This window comes from Plectrocnemia conspersa, unplaced genomic scaffold, assembly GCF_051122295.1.
Source record: "Plectrocnemia conspersa isolate PC_06_02 unplaced genomic scaffold, ASM5112229v1 ptg000001l, whole genome shotgun sequence".
NCBI lineage: Eukaryota > Metazoa > Arthropoda > Insecta > Trichoptera > Polycentropodidae > Plectrocnemia > Plectrocnemia conspersa.
In genome coordinates, this window is record NW_028277165.1 from 20,114,331 (window position 1) to 20,133,444 (window position 19,114).

At 32.4% G+C, this 19,114-nt stretch overlaps 3 protein-coding genes across 4 annotated transcripts; 2 read left to right on the top strand and 1 right to left on the bottom strand.

Moving 5' to 3' along the window:
- The first annotated feature begins 1,084 nt into the window (after nucleotides 1-1,084).
- Nucleotides 1,085-3,082, top strand: LOC148239141 (uncharacterized). Its single transcript, XM_088181313.1, has 5 exons — nucleotides 1,085-1,165; nucleotides 1,225-1,353; nucleotides 1,430-1,506; nucleotides 1,910-2,017; nucleotides 2,090-3,082. The coding sequence occupies exons 1-5, from the start codon at nucleotides 1,085-1,087 to the stop codon at nucleotides 2,226-2,228; spliced, it is 534 nt and encodes a 177-aa protein (XP_088037439.1). The 3' UTR covers nucleotides 2,229-3,082.
- On the bottom strand, nucleotides 2,232-12,650 carry LOC148239142 (importin-11-like). Of its 2 annotated transcripts, none has more exons than XM_088201795.1 (16): nucleotides 12,528-12,650; nucleotides 9,076-9,229; nucleotides 8,786-9,006; nucleotides 8,111-8,270; nucleotides 7,792-8,038; nucleotides 7,446-7,724; nucleotides 7,192-7,373; nucleotides 5,870-6,055; nucleotides 5,432-5,531; nucleotides 5,128-5,360; nucleotides 4,697-5,063; nucleotides 4,372-4,627; nucleotides 4,088-4,305; nucleotides 3,895-4,024; nucleotides 3,276-3,435; nucleotides 2,232-3,218 (listed from the first exon to the last, which is right to left on the bottom strand). In XM_088201795.1, the coding sequence occupies exons 2-16, from the start codon at nucleotides 9,211-9,213 to the stop codon at nucleotides 3,108-3,110; spliced, it is 2,988 nt and encodes a 995-aa protein (XP_088057921.1). In that variant the 5' UTR covers nucleotides 9,214-9,229; nucleotides 12,528-12,650; the 3' UTR covers nucleotides 2,232-3,107. The 2 variants fall into 2 exon arrangements, with proteins under 2 accessions (XP_088057921.1, XP_088057928.1); XM_088201802.1 differs by having other exon boundaries at nucleotides 5,870-6,646; nucleotides 6,737-7,373.
- Nucleotides 12,651-14,952: 2,302 nt separating this feature from the next.
- Nucleotides 14,953-18,096, top strand: LOC148239143 (uncharacterized). The gene is made up of 2 exons (XM_088199711.1): nucleotides 14,953-16,086; nucleotides 17,524-18,096. Exons 1-2 carry the CDS (start codon nucleotides 15,017-15,019, stop codon nucleotides 18,023-18,025), a joined length of 1,572 nt encoding a protein of 523 aa, XP_088055837.1. The 5' UTR covers nucleotides 14,953-15,016; the 3' UTR covers nucleotides 18,026-18,096.
- The last annotated feature ends 1,018 nt before the right edge of the window (nucleotides 18,097-19,114 follow it).

A 19,114-nucleotide genomic window follows, 5' to 3' on the forward strand; every position in this document is an offset into this window, starting at 1 on the left:
AAACTTATGAACAATTTGTAATAGCGGTGCCTTTGTAATGAAATCTCTGCACGAACCACTGGCCTTACAGATACTGCTTAGGCGTTGCTGTTTTTTCAGAGTTGATGCTTTATTTGAAGTGACTGAAAATTTCAACCACCCCTGATCTATACTATTTCTTCAATGATTATCTAATCACCTACCAATATAATATTCTTTAAAAAAAGTTGAGTTGGTTTAAATTCCGCTAGCGGTCCATTTCAGAGCTTTTAGTATATCAGATAAACCAGGGCTGTGGAGTCGTTAAAAAAAACACGACTCCGACTCCGACTCCAATTCCGATTTTCACCAATAACACGACTCCACTCCGACTCCGACTCCAACTCCGACTCTGACTCAAAAAAGTTTAATTTTATCAGGTATTTTTGGTGTTCTTCTACACGTTTTATATGCATATGCTATACACATTCATTATTACGCATTTAAAATTTCATAATTTAAAAAAATGCATTTTATATAAAAAATGGTCGGGGTCGCTCATTTTTCACGACTCCAACTCCGACTCCAACTCCGACTCCAACTCCGGCCAAAACACCACGACTCCACGACTCAAATTCCGACTCCGACTCCGACTCCACAGCCCTGAGATAAACGTAAAGAAAATCTTATAGAATATATTAGTATATTTTAGAAGCATAAATATATAGTATGCTTATATATAGTATAGTAACTTACGACAAAAATATATGGATTAGATTTGCAAACCATAAATCAAAAACAGCAAACATGAATAGACTTAGTCAAACAACTTTGATTTACGATGTCATGCGCTAATTCTGGCTGATTAGCAAGTAAACTAATTTTACATCCGGAACAAAAATCTTCCACTAGTGCTAATTTCCACTTGAGTGCAATGGACAACTAAGCTACAAAACGACAGTTTAAGATTTAAGCTTCTATCGAAGAGTCATTTGACTACGACAGAGCTAAGATTTTAATCAAGCTATGAAAAACAGAAAAATCTTATACCTGTAAAACAATACATAAAAAATTGTGAAATAATATGCAAGTTATAATATTAACTTTGTATATTTTTAGAATTGTGATGTTGTTGGTAGTTGAAGATTGCACTACAACTACCCGGCAGAAAAGAATGCTTGTATATAAGCTGAGAAGTCTTATGGGGGTATGTAATATTGTGTACAATAAATATCTGATTTAATTAATATATAATATATTTGTTAGATTTTTATTGCTGTGGCAGTTCCGATAGATATACCAAAGCAAGATGTTTTCTTTTCATATGTATTTGAAGGCAATTACTATTTACCATCTAGCATAGATGAACTGGACGGTATGGGCTTATTTACTCCAGTAATAAATATATAAAAACATTAAATTTTATATAAAACGAAAAAAAAAATATTAAGTGCATTATCTTAACTATTAGATTACCGAATTATCAAGAGAGAAAAGAAGCTTCGACAGAAAAATTGTATATGAAATTTTGGAAGAGCAATTATCAAGGTATAGTGCAATAATTTATACATTTATTCCATAAACTATAATAGTTTTGTATAAACTTCTACCTCAGATAATAGATTAAAATCATAATTTTGATATTTAGTATAATTACTAATTTTACACTAATTATTCTTTCTGAAAATTTCAAAACGGCAGGTTTCATGTGAAATTTAGATTTTCTTGAGATAGAAATATTCTTTCACTTAATAACCCTTTAGTTCAGATAAACCGACAGACCGGCGCAGGTTCGCAAGAAATTATGTCAAATTTGCTTGCAAAAAAGCAGCAGCAGATGTCGCACTAACATAAAATTGTAATTTTATAGCATTGTTCAAAAAATTATACCAATTAATAATCATTGTTCATAAAATTATACCAATTTATAAATGATAATCGTCAATTACAGATCAGGATATAAAGGTCGTCAATGTTTATTACGAGCAATATGCGAAATTGCAGCTATTCCCATATTAGGCAATGGAATTTTAGGTGACATTGCACATATTATATTCACGTGAGTATAATAACATGTATTATACACCATTCATTCTTTAAATTAGTATTTCATGTAAAATATTATTTCTAGACCATCTTCTTCCAAAGACGAGAATTTGCCGATATCGTTTTATTTAGCCGAGAAGCGAGGACAAGGGGGAAGATGTGATGGATATGCAAAAAATTGTTTGTCAAATTTCTTGGACGAGATATCTATAATAAACGATTAAATACGTTTTACAAATATTTTATTTTTTCAATAAAAAAAGATTATAAATCAACTATTGAAAAGTATTATGTTAACAATGAATTTTAACGATTGAAAGCATATTAAATTGTACTGAATCAGAATGAATTACATACATACAGTATACAAATGTTCTTATCACTGAGTTAAAAACTATTACAATCATCTACATATTGATTTTGAAATTAAAAGTAGGTATATTTAAATTCACATTTATTTCACACGTATCTGTTTCATAATTATTATTATTAATATTAATATTATAAACATGTAAATCGGATCTATTTAATGATGATTAACCAAATACATACAATTTTATCGCAAATGAAAATAATGAAAAATAAAATCTTTATGTACAAAAATAGTAATACATCACAAAAAAATATATGAATTAAAGCTAAACGCTAATCTATACATAAAACATATCATGAACATTCATTAGCTATAGATATACATCTCGAATAATGTAACAGCAATGAATAAATTGATTCTGCACCGAACCAGCAGTACAAGTTGCCGTATCACTGAATTAGTAAATAGCAACTTTTAACATTTTTAGTAAAAAATTCAAATCAACACTCCATAAATAACAAACGGCGATTTCACTCAAATTTAACAAACAAGCAAAGTAGGGATAGTTAGATTTTGATGTGCTTTTTGTGTTTAATTTTATGTGAAAAAAAAAGCAATTTTAAAATTAATATGTATATTTTTAATTATATACATAAACTGCCATACATTAAGCAAGTGAAATACAAAATAAATGCATTAGTTAACTCTAATAAAATTATATTGAAACTTGATAACTTTAATAACATTTAATATTGCAGTCATCACAATAAAATATTTAATGTTTAGTTTTCTAGAGATTGATTGGAATATAATAAGAGAGTTCTTCCAAAGTTTCCCGACGAATCGTAGCCATTAGTTCTGTGAAAGTCTTCTTACCCACTTGATTCTGAAGTTCATTCAACTGTAAAAATCATTGTTGTTAGACACAATCAATTTTCAATTAATTAACAAATATTACCTGATTGGTTATAAAAGTTTTTATGTCAACTGCATGTACTACATCCATGGACATCACCTGACGACTACGGATGTCGTGCTGAGATTCCATATTTGAATCGAAGAAACTATTACAAGAACCGCATGGAGAGGGTGGACTTGTATCTAACACCAAGAGACCACTAAAAACAAAATTCATCTTTATCTTAAGCTCTCTTTCACTATAATCTCAAAAATGTAACACTAGCGATATATTTGTGCTGTGAATTTGTAAGTCAACACAACTTTTTTTTAAATAAGATTATATAGTTAGGTAAGTACTTTAAATACAATACAGTAATAGACTTTTAAAACACAAAACTTTCATTATTTTGTACAGGTATTTTAAATAATTATTCAAGTACTAAAATTAATAGTTTCAAAAATGAGTATTACTCGCGTTAATCTTTTAAATTACTCAATTCAAAAAGATTGAGTAATTTAAATGATTATATGATTGAGTAATTTAAATCATTTGCAGCTTATTATCAGATCTGTCTGAATCTTTTATATATTTTATATTCATAAATATATTTAATTTTATAAGCCTAGTTATTTTTTTATTACATATTACGAATCATACAATGACATTAAATACTTACTCTATATATTCTCCTTCTTCACTGCTCTTCATAACATCATTCAAAATTTCCGTTATGTTGCTCATTATCATTGGAAACTTTTGTAAAACACATGGAATTTGGCTCGTTAATAAAACGCCTAGACCTAGACCTATAATTAAAAGCACCATTAAACTCATTGTTCGTATTAAATCAATATTATGCAAATATTTACCAATTAGTTTCCGCCTATCTGTTTGTACTACAAGACTCAATCTACTGCAGATTGAATCGAGCAATTTTAATAATATTTCTGATGGATCCGCAGACCAACCGATACCCGCATCTTTAACAGCTTCTAAAAATAATGGCACAGAACGAAGCAACAAGCGAGATATTAAACTGAAACGAAGGGTGACTAGGCTGGCTTGCTCATTATCGACATCAGAACTCCTAAAATAATATTATTGCAATTGAAGATGAATAAAAACTATATATAAGATGCATTTTAGAACATACATTGTTATAACTTTAGACAACAACGGCCAAATCACTTGGATCCCCAGTGCCTCATTAGGTTCCGGAATCTGTATCTTTAAACACACTTCTGCGAGCTTGTATATCTTTACTATGCCCACTACTTGCATATCACTCAATAAACTGTCCAATTTTCTCATGAACTCGCCACCGGCGCCTTTCAAAAACTCAACCGGCATCAATAGTATATAAGCATTGGCTATATGTATAGACAATCGCAGATATTCGGTAGTCTCATCTATAAAATTCAATTATATTAGAACATCGTTATATTGAAATACATAAATTAAGTTATAATTTAATTAACCTAATAATGGAGGTAAATTTTGCGATAAATGCAATAATTGATCCGCGCAAGCGAACGGAGTCGGTGTTACTTCGAGCACTGCTTGCCAAAGCTCGAGTCCATCCTCCAGCAGATATACATATGCCGGTTTCTTTGGATTAGTGGCTTCGTCTAACACTCCGAGAACCAAAGCTTGCATTTCTGGAGTGACCCAATAACCAAGAGCTTTAACTAGCTGCACTAAGTTAGAAACAATGGCACAACGTAACATGTTATGTTGACTCGCATGATCCCAAAGCAGAGGTAGATATGAAAGTAATTCGCTAGTGTGATTCATGACTGCTCCATTACGTTCGACCACAAACGAAAGTACGTTAAGAATGTGCATCTGAAATTAATGTACAAATGAATATTCAAATATCAAATATGTAAAAAAAAACTCAATAACTCACCTTTGTGTCACATTCGTCGGCATTCTTTAGCAGATTGAGCAACATAGTAAAGACAGGTCTGACGAACGGTGCAAATTGTTCGCTGCTAAAATTATAATCGTCTATGGTCATACTCAAAGCATCGCCGGCAGCAAGCCGTACAGCCACGTCTTCAGTTTCCGATAAAAGTTCCAAGAAAGCTTGATATATGATCGGTCTTAGCTCAGTTGAGACTTGGACGCGAGACCACGTGCCTTGAATGTAAAATAATTAAGGTAATAAAATTAGATAAAACTTGTAAATAGTTTGAGAAAATAACTATCACCTATCAACCATGCTGTTCTACGTCTGATGATTCGATAGTTGTCATCTTTAATCTTCAATTCTTCTATGAGTTGTGTCGTTAACCATTCGTTGAAATCAATCTATAGAAATAATAATGATTTTGCACAATATATTTAAAGATTTCATTAATAAGTACATAAACACAGCGCTTTCCAACTTCTCTTAGTCTATGAGACATTTCTGGGGCAAAAAAGGGTAGATAATTAAAAGTAAATTAACGTCACGTAGAAAATTATTTTATTTCTACGAAAGTTTTATGCAAAAAGCATGTATCAGTGACCACTGATGTAAGCTTTCTGCATAAAACACGTTTAGTTGGAATACGTTTTTTTAAATTTTATTTCAAAATAAATTGGTTAGCGGGCTACAAAAATAAATTTGCAGGCCGCCTGTTGGAGAGCGCTGCATAAACACATACCTCATCATACAAGTCATTAGCAATTTGTCCAACAGCATTATAAACAGCGTCTTTGCGCAATATTGTCGGTAAATCGTGGGGATTTATGCCTTCTTGGCGTACCATTTTCAAAAGTGATAAAACCTCGGCTTTCATCAGATCTCTAAATTCATAAAAGAGTGCCAAATAGAGACTTTCGACGCACGGCTGAAATTAAAATAAAAATATTTTATTCATTTAAACATAATATTCTCATCAAATTATGCACAAATATTAATGGAAACAGAAACGTAAATATCTGTGAAACAAATCAAATAAGAGTAGCTCGATGTGACAGAAATTGACTTGATATATAAATGCATCTCTCATGGTAAAATTAATGTTTTAATATGATGGCAGAGCAACTAAAACAGATATTCCGATAGATAAAAATAATTCAACGAAAAAGATCGTTGATTAATAATGATAAAACTGGGAGCAAAAAAGAATATGAAAACTAGCAAAACAAAAATACATTAAAACTTCTTTGCTTAGCAATATTCGTACATCAACATTTATATACACAAAAACTACACTAAACTGTGGGGACCACACAGCCACGTTTGTAAGGGATCCTATTCTTGAAACTCACGAAATTACTCTGACCAAAAGTGATTATTTAGACAATAGTGCAATCACACAAAGGCTTTCGTTATGCCTAGAAATAAAGAGTTCCCTCATAAATAACACGCAAGGATTATCCGGTGCACTGGATGAATATTTCTTTGTTACGAAACGGTCACAGGAAACAATAGATCACTGAAAGACAAATAACACAACATTCTGTTACACAATGCTTCGACCTCAGAGATATCCATCAAGCAAATGTCACTTTCTAAAGGCGTATACTTATTTCGATGTTCTAAGAAGCAAGTACAACGATTGGCTGGATGATCGCTGCATGATTGTGATGGATCAGCAAGCTTTGCAGCCCTGGATACTTAAGCCTGGACTCTGATGAGAAGGCAGTTACAGGCAGACTCCGGCACACTCGAAGAGACTAGCAGACGCTCGCACGCCAGCGGACACTACCATTCGAGCACCGCAACAGAGAGGTATCAACCTCCGCTATACTGTTGCTGCCTACAAGACCTCTGAGGATCTTCCACCGACATCACCCCTACGCCAGCTTCTCCGCCACTGTTCAGAGAAAACATCTCGCCCATCATAGTCTGTCGCAATATGTAATATAATCTAATAAAATTCTCACTACTTTCCACCCGCGTCTTACTGGCTGCGAAGTCACACCCTTCAGGATTAGATATCCAAAATACTTACAACTATTCATTCAATATATTCCTTACCCTTAAATTGCACTTCCAGGTCCCGCAGATAAATTCAGTGGCAAAACTTTCAGAATCAGCATCCCAAAGTGCCAGATCGTCAGATGTCAAGAGGAAGAAATGTGTCACGAGCGTCCTACACATGTGTCCGACCAGTTGATCTGTTAGTATACTAATTTTAATATCACTAGCCCTAGCAGTCTCTGCAAAAATAATATGAATTATCAAATACAACGTACACATCGGCATAAAAAATAAAACAAACGATGAACAACCTGAATCTCTCAACTGTGCCAATCCTTTCGATTTATATTCTGTGCAAAGCAGAATCGCTTTCAACAAATTGAGGCACTGTACGGTGAAACGTTCAAACGCTAAATGCATCCCTTGCTCAGTGAAGCAATAATAAGTAGTAAACTCTAAAGACGGCGCCAACAATGATATATAAGACAGCGGATAAAACTCGAGGGTGCCTAAGGCAACCTTCATTAAATTAACTATATACTTTTCGCAAAGTTCTAAGAGATACACCCCTCGTCCTTTCAACAACTTTCCTGTTAGAATAAGATAAAATATAGATTGTAATCGGATTGTATAGGGATTTAAAGAAAAAATACTTACTACATTCTAGGCTAGTCTTAGCCCGATCAAAGATCAAATTGAGAAAAGTTATTGCATCTTGACTAATGTGCGGATTTTTAAAACCATAAATGGTCAACTTTTTTAAAATGTTTAACGAGTATAGAGCTTTTTCTAAGCTTTCAGTGATTGCTTCAGTGGTGGCGCTCTCTTGAATTTGCCTTAAAAAGAGTTGTGTAAATTCATCCCACATACCTAGCACGTAAGAGAAGACGTTGTTTGTAAGTTCCTTAAATTATAAAAGCAATGTTTCAAATAATTTATAAATGTAAATTACATAAAAAGAATACAATCTACAAACTTGGAATATCCTTTTATCTGCCAAAAGCCTTTTCGTAGATAAAGCTTTGACCACATGATAAAATATTAACAATGCACGATGTTGTTCTATAGTGCCATTCATTTTCATCGCCGTTAGTAAACATGGCACAACTTCTGACCATTCGTTGGGACAATCGAACCTGAAAAATATATATTTTTAATTTAGATTTGAAGAAGATGAAAGAATTGGTCATACAGTATTAACTCAGTATCCAAATTGCGCAATATGCAGACGTTTAGAATCATAATGTAGATACTCCTAGATCCCAAGTCTCAACAAAAATATAGTCGCAGCTAAAGAGAAAATAACAAAAATAACAATATTTGTCATTAGTTTTTTTGTTTGGTTTACAATCGGTATATTTCAATACTTTCACTTTGGCAAAATAATCAAAAAAACATTATTTGTTTGAAATTTTAATATTTATTATGATGCATAGCGTTTTACATTGATTAAGAGCTGGGCTTTCGAGTTCTAGATTATAATGATATATTTTATAAAAAACACTGAATTAAAAATTCCGACAAGGAATTTATTCCAAATTGATAATAATTGTTATTTTAGTGATTTTGAGTGTGTAATGTTATTTTATTATTGCAAATTCTGCCACCATGCGCCTGGGACACAATAGTTACATAATAATTTTGATAATACCTAGCTATCTTTGCAACCAGAACAGCCAACTGAGAAGCTACTTGATTAACGGGCTCGGTGAGCAACGTCGGCGTCAAGAGAGCCTGTCTTAACTTCTGCTTCTCTTCTTCCGATATACCATTCGGAGCATTTTTTCTCCAGTAGCGATCGATGCCATTTTTAAAAGTTACAGCGGCCAACCATCTCACGTTAGTATCGACAGAATGATTTGAAAAGACGCTCTTTAAAATAAAAAAAGCATGATTAATTAATATGAAAGTTTAATTTTTATTGTAGCCATCTATACATACCTGCAATATTGAATAATATCCTGGCTCCACTTCCCATTCCGTCAATTTCTTTTCGGCAGGTTTCAATACTTCGATATCTTGACTACTGGCTCTGTGCAGAGTGTCAAGAACGAGCATATACACATTGTTCGGATCCATATTCGTATCATTAGCACTATAAAAAATGAATTATTTAGTTATCAATGAATGGAAAAAAGGTAAAATATCAATTACCATTTTACAATATTATTAATGAATTATCTAAATGTACTTCCTTCTACATAATAAACAGTTAATGCAAACTTTTCTCCACAATACATGCACTTTTTTTAATAATAGTAATGTATTCAAACTACAAATAAAAATTTAATTACAGGAAGTGAAGGATTTTGAAACACATTTTAAGATTATTAATCATTTATTTATTTTCGTCCCACTCAGTGTATCATAATTCGTCATTAGGTCGCATAAGGTACATTAAGTGTTATATTTCTCTGATTCATTCAATTACTGCGTGTTTTCTTGGTATATTGTCTATATTTATACAATTTTATTTTTAATGCAGCGTTTCAAAATATCGCATAGCGTAATTTTAAAGTGAAATAAATATTAGAATAATTAATTTAAACCAGTGTGAGAGAGCATGTGTAATTTTAATTATTAGTGTTGATAACATAGATCATAAATTATTACCAATCTATTTTAGATGATTATTAGTTTTAAACTAAAATATCAAATTAACACAATTTTAGGGTAAAATAAATTGTTTATTTCTGTGTACAATGAGCAGATTTAAAATATTATAATGAAAAACATAAATTTATAATATCGTCATATTGGAAAAAGTAAAAATCCATACATTTTTATAAAAGAAAATATGGAATTTTGGGTATTTGTCAAGCTGTCTACAATTATGTGCAAAAGTTCACTAAAGTACGGACAAGTATTGAAGTGAGATGACTTAATTACTGACAAAAACAAGTGGGAAGTTCTCGAGCATCCCCCATGTATTTCCGACCTTGCTCCTAACCCTTCTAAACATTTTTCAAGAAAACGCTTTTTGGATCATAAGGATAAAAAAATAATATGTTGTCAATTTTCAGAGATTTGTTACAAAAATGAATGCTATGTTCATATTAATAATTTTATTTGTTTCATTTCTATCTCGATTTGTAACTTACAGTAGAACCTCAACTTACGAAATTTTCGAAATACGAGCAAATTTTTAAAAAAATTTGACTCAACATACGAGCAAAATAATAAACTTTATTATTAATTTAGGTAGTATGTATTTACCATTTCAATTTTCCCCATTGAAATGGATTAATGCCATTTCAATTCACTTCAACAGAAATAATTGATTTGATATACGAGTAATTTAGATTATGAGTTTTGTCACGGAACAAATTAAACTCATAAGTCGAAGCACCACTATATTTACTAATTTTCCTTCGAATTATTAAAAAAAATGTATACAATGAAAAATATTGTAGAAATTGCACATTTTGAAGCTTTATCATTATTACTCTATGCATGAAAGCTTTTTTGGTGCCACTTTTGATTATTATTTGATTGCTTTAAAATGTCTATGAAACTCAATTTAACAGTTTCAAAACGTCCATTTATTGTTCAAACCTAAACTCAACCTAAACGAATTAACCAAACCCAACTTGAACTAATGAAAGTTAAAAAAATATATTTATACATATTTGAACAGCAAATGGATGTTTTGCAATTGTTGAATTGAGTTTAATATACATTTTATAGCAGCAATATTTTATAATCATAGTTAACGATTTGGTTTCCAGATTTCTTTCAGTGATACTTCAGTTTCAACAAGAAGTTTGCCACATGAAGACGCTTGTGAATTTTTAAAAATGGATAAAAAGCACAGTATATTACCCATTGTTTACTCTTTGAGTTTGATTAAAGCTATAATGTAAGACAATGATATTGGTGTTGTAAGCAGTCATGATTTTATGTTCGTGACAGAGATGAAAAAAATGACACTAGATACATTATTTTCATTCGAACCTTTCAATTTTTATTTGAGCGGTATTCAAAAGTTTACGAAACGAACGAAACGGGAATAACAACAGAGGTGCAGTGGAGAACACGCCTGGCTTGTGTTGACGTCTGACAATGTTGCGAACCCCACCAAATAAGTTAATTGAGGTTAAAATACAGATCATACAATATAAATACTGGCTACTCCTTATAAATACTAACCAATGAACTGTAATAAATACTGTCTAAAAATAATAATTCTGACCATCTGTCAAAATAACTCTTACCATTTAATATAAATTCTAACCGTATTCTGGCCTTTCAATATAAATTCTGACCACAACCATATTAAAATTAGTTCATAGAAGTGATCTATTGATGGGGTTGTATAGTCGAAAGTATTTTATTTTTGTAGTGGTGGCAAGGTTTGGCATCTTACCTATAATACATAAGATGAGTTTAACCATTTTTGAAACGATTAAAACGCAATGCAGTTATTGAATTTTTTTTTAAAATGAATTTAAAAAAGACAGAACATTCATCGAATGACTCGACATTAGTCGATGATGAGTGTTTGTGAAATAGAAGAGGTGTCGTGAATATTGATAGGTTGCATACATTCCATTTTAACTAAAAATATAGACATGTCGAAACATAGAACCAAATATCTTTAGTCACTGATTTGTGACAGGCATAATCATGACATTTCAAAAAGAGAAAAACAATCAATTGTGTTTATAAGTGGGCAAGTTATGAGCCCCATTGATAAAAAAAACGACACAGAAATATATGCAATATGCAACAACGCTGGTAAAATTGAATTTCTTGCATTGAATTGGTTTCCCGCGCACCTTATTAACTTTCTACTTCCATCTGTTTCCACAACTGAAAGGATTCCTTGCTGGAAAGAGAGAAGTTAAAAGTAAAGGGAGACTGACTATTGTAGAAGTGACGCTTCCACGTCAACGTTCGAGGAACGACTTACATATGACACTCTTACTAGGAATGACTGTCACAAATGCTATAGCAATTAACATGCGGCTCTCTTCGATATAAACATACTGATTATTTCTAATTATTTTATAGAAAAATTTCAAAATTATGGTTGTGATGGTCTTCATCCTAATTTTTATTAATGATATACCACATTTTTTCATCGGTGAGAATGAATTATATACGCAATATAAGATGAGCTAATGTTGAATAACATGACATGTTTAGTTTTGAAATTATAATCTCACATATGTATTATATATTTTCAACAGATGATTTTATTACTTTTGCGCGTTAATGATGAAAATATGATCACGCGCGAGAAACATGAAAAGACTCGATCGAAAAATGAGAAACTTGGCGGGGCGAGTCGATATCCGAGGATAAACAAAGCGGCGAATGTACAACGATACGGTTATAATATTGTTGTTATGCGGCACAATGGCGTGTGGTTTTATCATATGATTATTTACCATTTACGCGCTGGCGGAGGATATGGGGCACGCGACTGAAGTGCGTTTTTTGCGCAAAGGTGGGCCGGCAGCCTTCGCACAACCCAGCTTTCACCCTCGGACACGGCTGATGGCGAAAACAACTAGGATTACGACCATGAACTGAAATTTAAAAATAAAACACATATTACGTTTTACATTGATAAAAGTGATAATAAATAGTAATTAGCATTGTTTTTGGCTGATTATATAAATAAAATAACAATTTAATTAAATTTGTAAAAATAAAAATATTTTTACCTAATAAAAAAAAGTTTTCAATAAAAAAGAATAATAACCTGGTATGCTTTGGTACCTAGTTATAAAAAGTAATTTAAAGTCAATTTTATTATGCCTGCACTATACTCTCTGGAAGTTGGCCAAGGTTGGCCAAGGACGGAGAATATAGTGGGTTACTTCGGTCGAGTTCGGTCTAAAATCTTTCGGAAGTTGTCCAAGGCTACTGAGAACAGGAGGTGAAGTGGGGGTAATTCAGTTGACTTGGTCAGCTTCGAGCGCTTCCGAACATTGTCGGCAAACGGACCGAAGTCAAAGAAACCGAAACCGAAACCAAAGAGCTGCTCTTTCGAGCGCGAGTGGTGAGATACTTCCCCTTTCGCTCTCTCGCGTGCTAAGTGACTAGAGTAAAGATAATAATGATATGATTTCTCGCAAACTGAGATAGAACGAGTAGCTCGGTTCAATTTCAGTATACGCGTAGGCGTCTTATGGTTAACACGCACGTCGAGCGCTGCATCATGGTCACGTGGTCAAATTATAATACCACATAGCTATCGGGGACTTCAACAGACTCTTACTGACATCTTTCAATATTTTAGGGCACCAAAAGGGATTAATTATATTTTTGATAGTATATTCTTCTAACAGATATCGTTATTATATTTTTTTCATATAAAATTAAATAATTAAAAAATAACTAGTAGTACTTGATTTTGTTAAAAAAAACGTTTCGAATATCCTTATGTATTTTCCTAGATCGATTTATATAAATGTCACACCATAACGAATTATTATTTAGAATCGATGGCGACAAATTCTAGGATAGTCACAGGTGTGGTGTTCGTATTTTGAAGTATAATTTTTATGCCTTATGGCATTTTGCATAAGTCGACAAAGGTTTTGCGTAAATTGAATATTCACGACCAAAAGGTTTTCACTGATATTGTATTGGTGAGTGAACACACAAACTTTTATAATTATCAGTAGCGTAATTTTAATAATATGACAATTTAAAAATTGCGATTATTTGGCACATTTTTCGATCGCGCGCAAATATGCCAGCTGTACATGACAGCAACAGCTGTGCGTACGTCATTCACGCCCGCCGTCCGGACGACATCAGCGTAGCTATGAGGGGGCGGCACTTGCTTGGGGGCGGCATATTCGCGATGGGATCGTCTAGTGTGGTTATTAACCCTGAATGCATTTAAACATACATAAATCCACGAATAACGAGAGCTTAATATTAACCAATTTATTATTTTAAAAAATGTTGATTTTATGACCCTGCAAAAAATGTATGGGGGGGAGGCGGCAATTTTAAGAATCGCCCTGGGCGGAACATATCCCAGCTACGCCACTGAGTGTAGTGCAAGCAATATAAATTAATTTAATTCCCAAAATGTGTGATAACCAAAAAGTAGACCTCAGCAACGAATATGAAATTAAAAACAACTTGTAATTAAATGGTCAGAATTTAAATCAAATTTTGGTTAGAATAAAAATCAATTTTCGGTCAAAATTTTATTAGCAAAATGGTATGATATTAAATGGCCAGAATAAAAATAATAAACGGTCAGAATACAAATAATTAACGGTCAGAATAAAAATAGTATACAGTTAGAATAAAAATAACACATGGTCATAATTAAGTAACTTACGCAGGAAACTTGAAGTTAACCTATTTTATTATCTCATTTTAAATGTGGTACTCACATATGCGTCTTCGCTTTTTGAACTGTTAGTCATAGATTAGATGATGCTGGACAATGTCCAAGATATACCGAAACAATACAAATCAATACAATATCATTAAAAAAAAAGGTTAGGTTGTTTGATTCTACAGTGAAAGTCGGCGCGAGCGGTAACTAGACGTCCCCTTTCCTATATAAATTTGTAATTATTAATAAATTAAAACTATGTTAAAAATGAATTTTATTTTATTTTAGAATGTTACATTTTGATTATCATCCACCGTAGTGGTGTCGTAGCGAAGGTGTAATAGTTGGTGTTGACAAGAGCTGTTGATTCACCGTTGGCGCGTTTAATATAAATTCTGACTCATGCAATATAAATTCTGACCAAAACCATGTTAAAATACTGACCCGAAAAATACGATCTTTAAATTATATTATTTATTTTATTGGTCAAAATTAGAGTTGTTAAGGTTGTCGTTAAAAAGTGACAGCACGTGGTCTGTCACGTTTCGCCGGTAAACACGATTGTAAAACATGAAACCGAAAATGTTTAAACTGGCCGACGAGTATGTCTCCGTCCATTGGTATTCTACGGAAGAATGGAAGAGAGTATTCTTGTTGATCTTTGGCCCGGAAAGTAACGACGAGCATAAAAAGAAAGCTTTGGAGATTCTTCTCGTTTGGAAATCGCGCAACCCGTACTTACCGTCAGCTATAGAATCGACATTGGGTCTCGTCGAAGTCGATTTGCAATGTCCGAGCGACGTGAACGATGTGTGCACGTCCGACAGGTTGCTGAGATTGATGTACTCTTCTGTCATAATGAGATTTGTCAATCACACATTAGATGAAGCTCAGTCTAAGCGTTTTACGTTGTTGAAAGCGGCGGCACACTTAGAGATTCCACAGTGGATCGTAAATCTGAGACACGAAGCTGCTCACGGTCATGAATTGCCATCGTTGAATGCGATGAGAAGCGCTACTCATAAAGCGTTAGAATGGCTTCTAAACGCGTATTGGGAACCTCAAAATCAAAAGCTTATGAATTTTTCCACTGCTTCATACTTGGACAACTTAGAAGAGAGTGTTTCGAAGCTGTTGAATATTCATAATTTATTGGCAATGTGCCTTTATCCATCGTTTAAATTAGATACAATTTCCAAAATACCAGACGAAGAGCTAAGAAACAATCTTATCGACGACCTCAAATATACTATGGATCAACAATTTAATAAAGAAATGCCTATTAAGCATATTCTTACAAGAATAATAGATATTTTAGTAAGTCAGTTGAACAATCTCAAAAATGTCAAAATTCATGGAGACATGTTTGCAAAAATAATGGTTGAGCCTGATTCTTTGTTTTTGAGCGATATAGTAAACAAAAAGATTAAATCTAACGTTATCTTACCGGCAAGTTGGTTCATTTTGTGGCAACCGTTACTGAATGTAATGCATACGTTTGATATATTACCTGCGCTCATAAATCGTTTGATTAATTTACTAGTAAATGATAAAGAAACAAAATCGCGTAAGGAAAAAGCAGCATACTGGTTGAAAGAAATATTCGGTGGATTGAATAAGTGCAACTCTGTAAAAACATTGTAAGTATTTTTACTTTAATAGTCTTATCTTCTAATTTCAAATAAACTGTTTCTTTCACATCTCACAATCACTCGTTCCAAAAATCAATCCACGTTTGTTGATTAAATCCAATAAAACTATTGTTTGGAATTGGATCGCGAACTTTGTGCTTCGCCTATTTAGTACTGGCATTATCAATTTCAGGAATACCTGATGACGTTCAAGTAGTATTTAAGGCTTTGTCAACCAGAGAGCGAAGCGAAGGTGTGGTGAGGCGTTTTTATTTTGAAATACACCGAGTCCTTCGAGTCTCGTCACACAGAAAGCAAACGCGAAGCGTTCCGAGGCGTTTTCGCAGCAAACCTAACGCCTTGACAAACCCATGGCGAAGCGAAGCGTGAGCGCGATAGTAGTATTATATGACTGTATGGAAGACGACAGATAGACAGCGAACGCGAGACGCGAAGCGATTGTTTACAAACTATTCGTTAGACATACGAAAATATGTGTAAAATCGGTCTTCATAAGATTCAATAATGGAGCCTATGATACTCTCCATAGTCTTCCCGGGTTTTATTTATGTTGTGTACCCATATCCTTTGCCAATTTTCTTATTTTTTAAAAAATAAAAGTAAAAAATAAAATATCGTCACGCTTTCGCCGCGCCTTCGCTTCGCTATGTCCACGCGTCTAGTGTGACGTCTTCGCATTGCTCACGCTTCGGTTCTCTTTCGCCACGCCTTCGCTTTGCTCTCTGTTTGACAAAGCCTTTATACTTTTTCAGAAACAAATAAAGTGTGCTTCAAGCGGGTATCTGCTGAGTTTATTCGAAGGCTCTCTCTTCCTGATCTGTCTGTAATTTGGCAAACAATACGTCTCCATACATTTGGTCTTGGACCGTATGGATTTCAGCATTTAAGGAGGAATTTATTAATTCCTTTATTTAGTCTATTAGTCTTGTAGAAAATCAACCTCATAGCTTCGAATATATTAATTAAATTTCTCGAGATTTTCTTCGATTTTCTCTGGACATGCAATCATTTTCATCCATAATCTTGAAGGATCGATTCATCAGTAAGCCTTGTAAATATTGCCCATGCAACATCTGTCTTTAACACAATACATCTTATATGTTCCTTTTCTTTTTCATATCTATGCTTCTACTCCATATTTCTATGGAAAGTAATTATTACACCAAACGGATTTCAGTTCTACTTACCACTTTCTCAACAGTTTCTTCATATAATTGTCTAGCCATTAAAGATTTTGTAATTCTAATTTGTCCAGCAATTTATGCTTCACATCCTCCACTTTTTAAAGATAATAATAAAAGCACATTCAATTGAACTAATATTATTCAAAATATACAAAATAAACTTTTTCATTAATTGCATAGTAAGTTTGTATTATTCAATATCACTAATGATATGCATTAATTTTTTTTATTTTTTTTTCAGGGACATGAGCACTAATTATAAAGAAAATGTCTTCCGTAAAAACGCTCAAGAAGCGTTATATTCAGTTTTGATTAAAAAACACCCAAATCTAGAGTATGGATTAGTATTCAATCTTTTAAAACCTGTACCTCACGATATTAGCAATATAAACTTTATAGAAAATGTATTAAAACAATACAACCCGTATTCCATAATATATGCCAAAGAACTGATTAGTTTATCTCAACCGAAAATAAACATAGAAAATGAACTACAAATGATGATGCTTTTAAGAATTATCAATAACGAATTTAGCTATAGAAATTTAACGACTGAAACGATTCATACTTTGGACGATTTCAAAAACACCTGCAGTGACGTGGCAATGGTCGAACCTTCAGATTTGTGCGTATTATCCGATAATCTGAACAGCTGGAGAAAGCACACTGGGAATTGCAGCTGGGAAACATGTCCAATCGGAACCCTACCGTGGCAAGTTGGAATTGACAATCCATTATTTTGAAGCTGACTATAAAATTATAAATAATTATGGTTTTATATTAAATAATTGTTTTCAATAAACATATTTTACTATATTAAATTGTTTTTATTACATGAAGGAGTATTTTGATGTTAAGGACTAAATTACAAAACAAAAATTTTTTTTTAAATATTTTTTTATTGAAAATTACTATTTGCAATGGATGTTTTGGTTAATATTTAGCCTATATATAATATTTTTATATGTGTAATATATTAGCTTATAATTCTTCATATAAACAAAAGATTTGAACGTCTAACTTTCAGCAGTAGATTTGCACACGCAATAATACCGATGCTAGAAGGCGCACACTAGAATGTGTCAATTTGTTAGTGACATATAAATTAAACACAATAAAAAGATCACAATTATTCAATCAGTACGTTTACGATGACACCAAAGATAAACAATAAAGACTAAAAAATATTAACATTGAAATGTACGCGTGTAATGATTATCGATTACGATTATTAAAATGTATTAAAATATTCTTTTTAAGCTTTTCAATTATTCTGTAATCGTTATCACAGTGTAGGATCTCTACAAATGCTATAGGTACATAACGGGTATATATGTATATCTTATTTTATCTATATGAAACAGAAATCAACAACATCCAATATATACGTAATTACTAAAAATGAAATTTTGATTATTGTTAAAAAATCAGATCTTTCATTAATATATCTTTATCGCTTTTATAGGCAATCAGATGAGTTATGAACATAATATGGATATAAATTACATACTATTCACATGTATAAATAATGACAACTGTAAAAAATGCGTGATTTGGCTGAAATAAACATTTCATATCATTGCCAATGTCTAGGATTTGTGCATAACATACAATTAAACACATCACATTCGTTTAAAATACATATATGGCCACCGCCAAATAATAATAAATGCAAAATATTCGTTTCGGAAAGACGTATGCGAAAAAAATACATTATATAGTATAATATTAACGCATATGTATGATAAATTTACATATTATAAATACAGTATAAATGGAAACATGTATCGGAAAAATTAACATAAAAATAATAATTATTATATTTACATAAT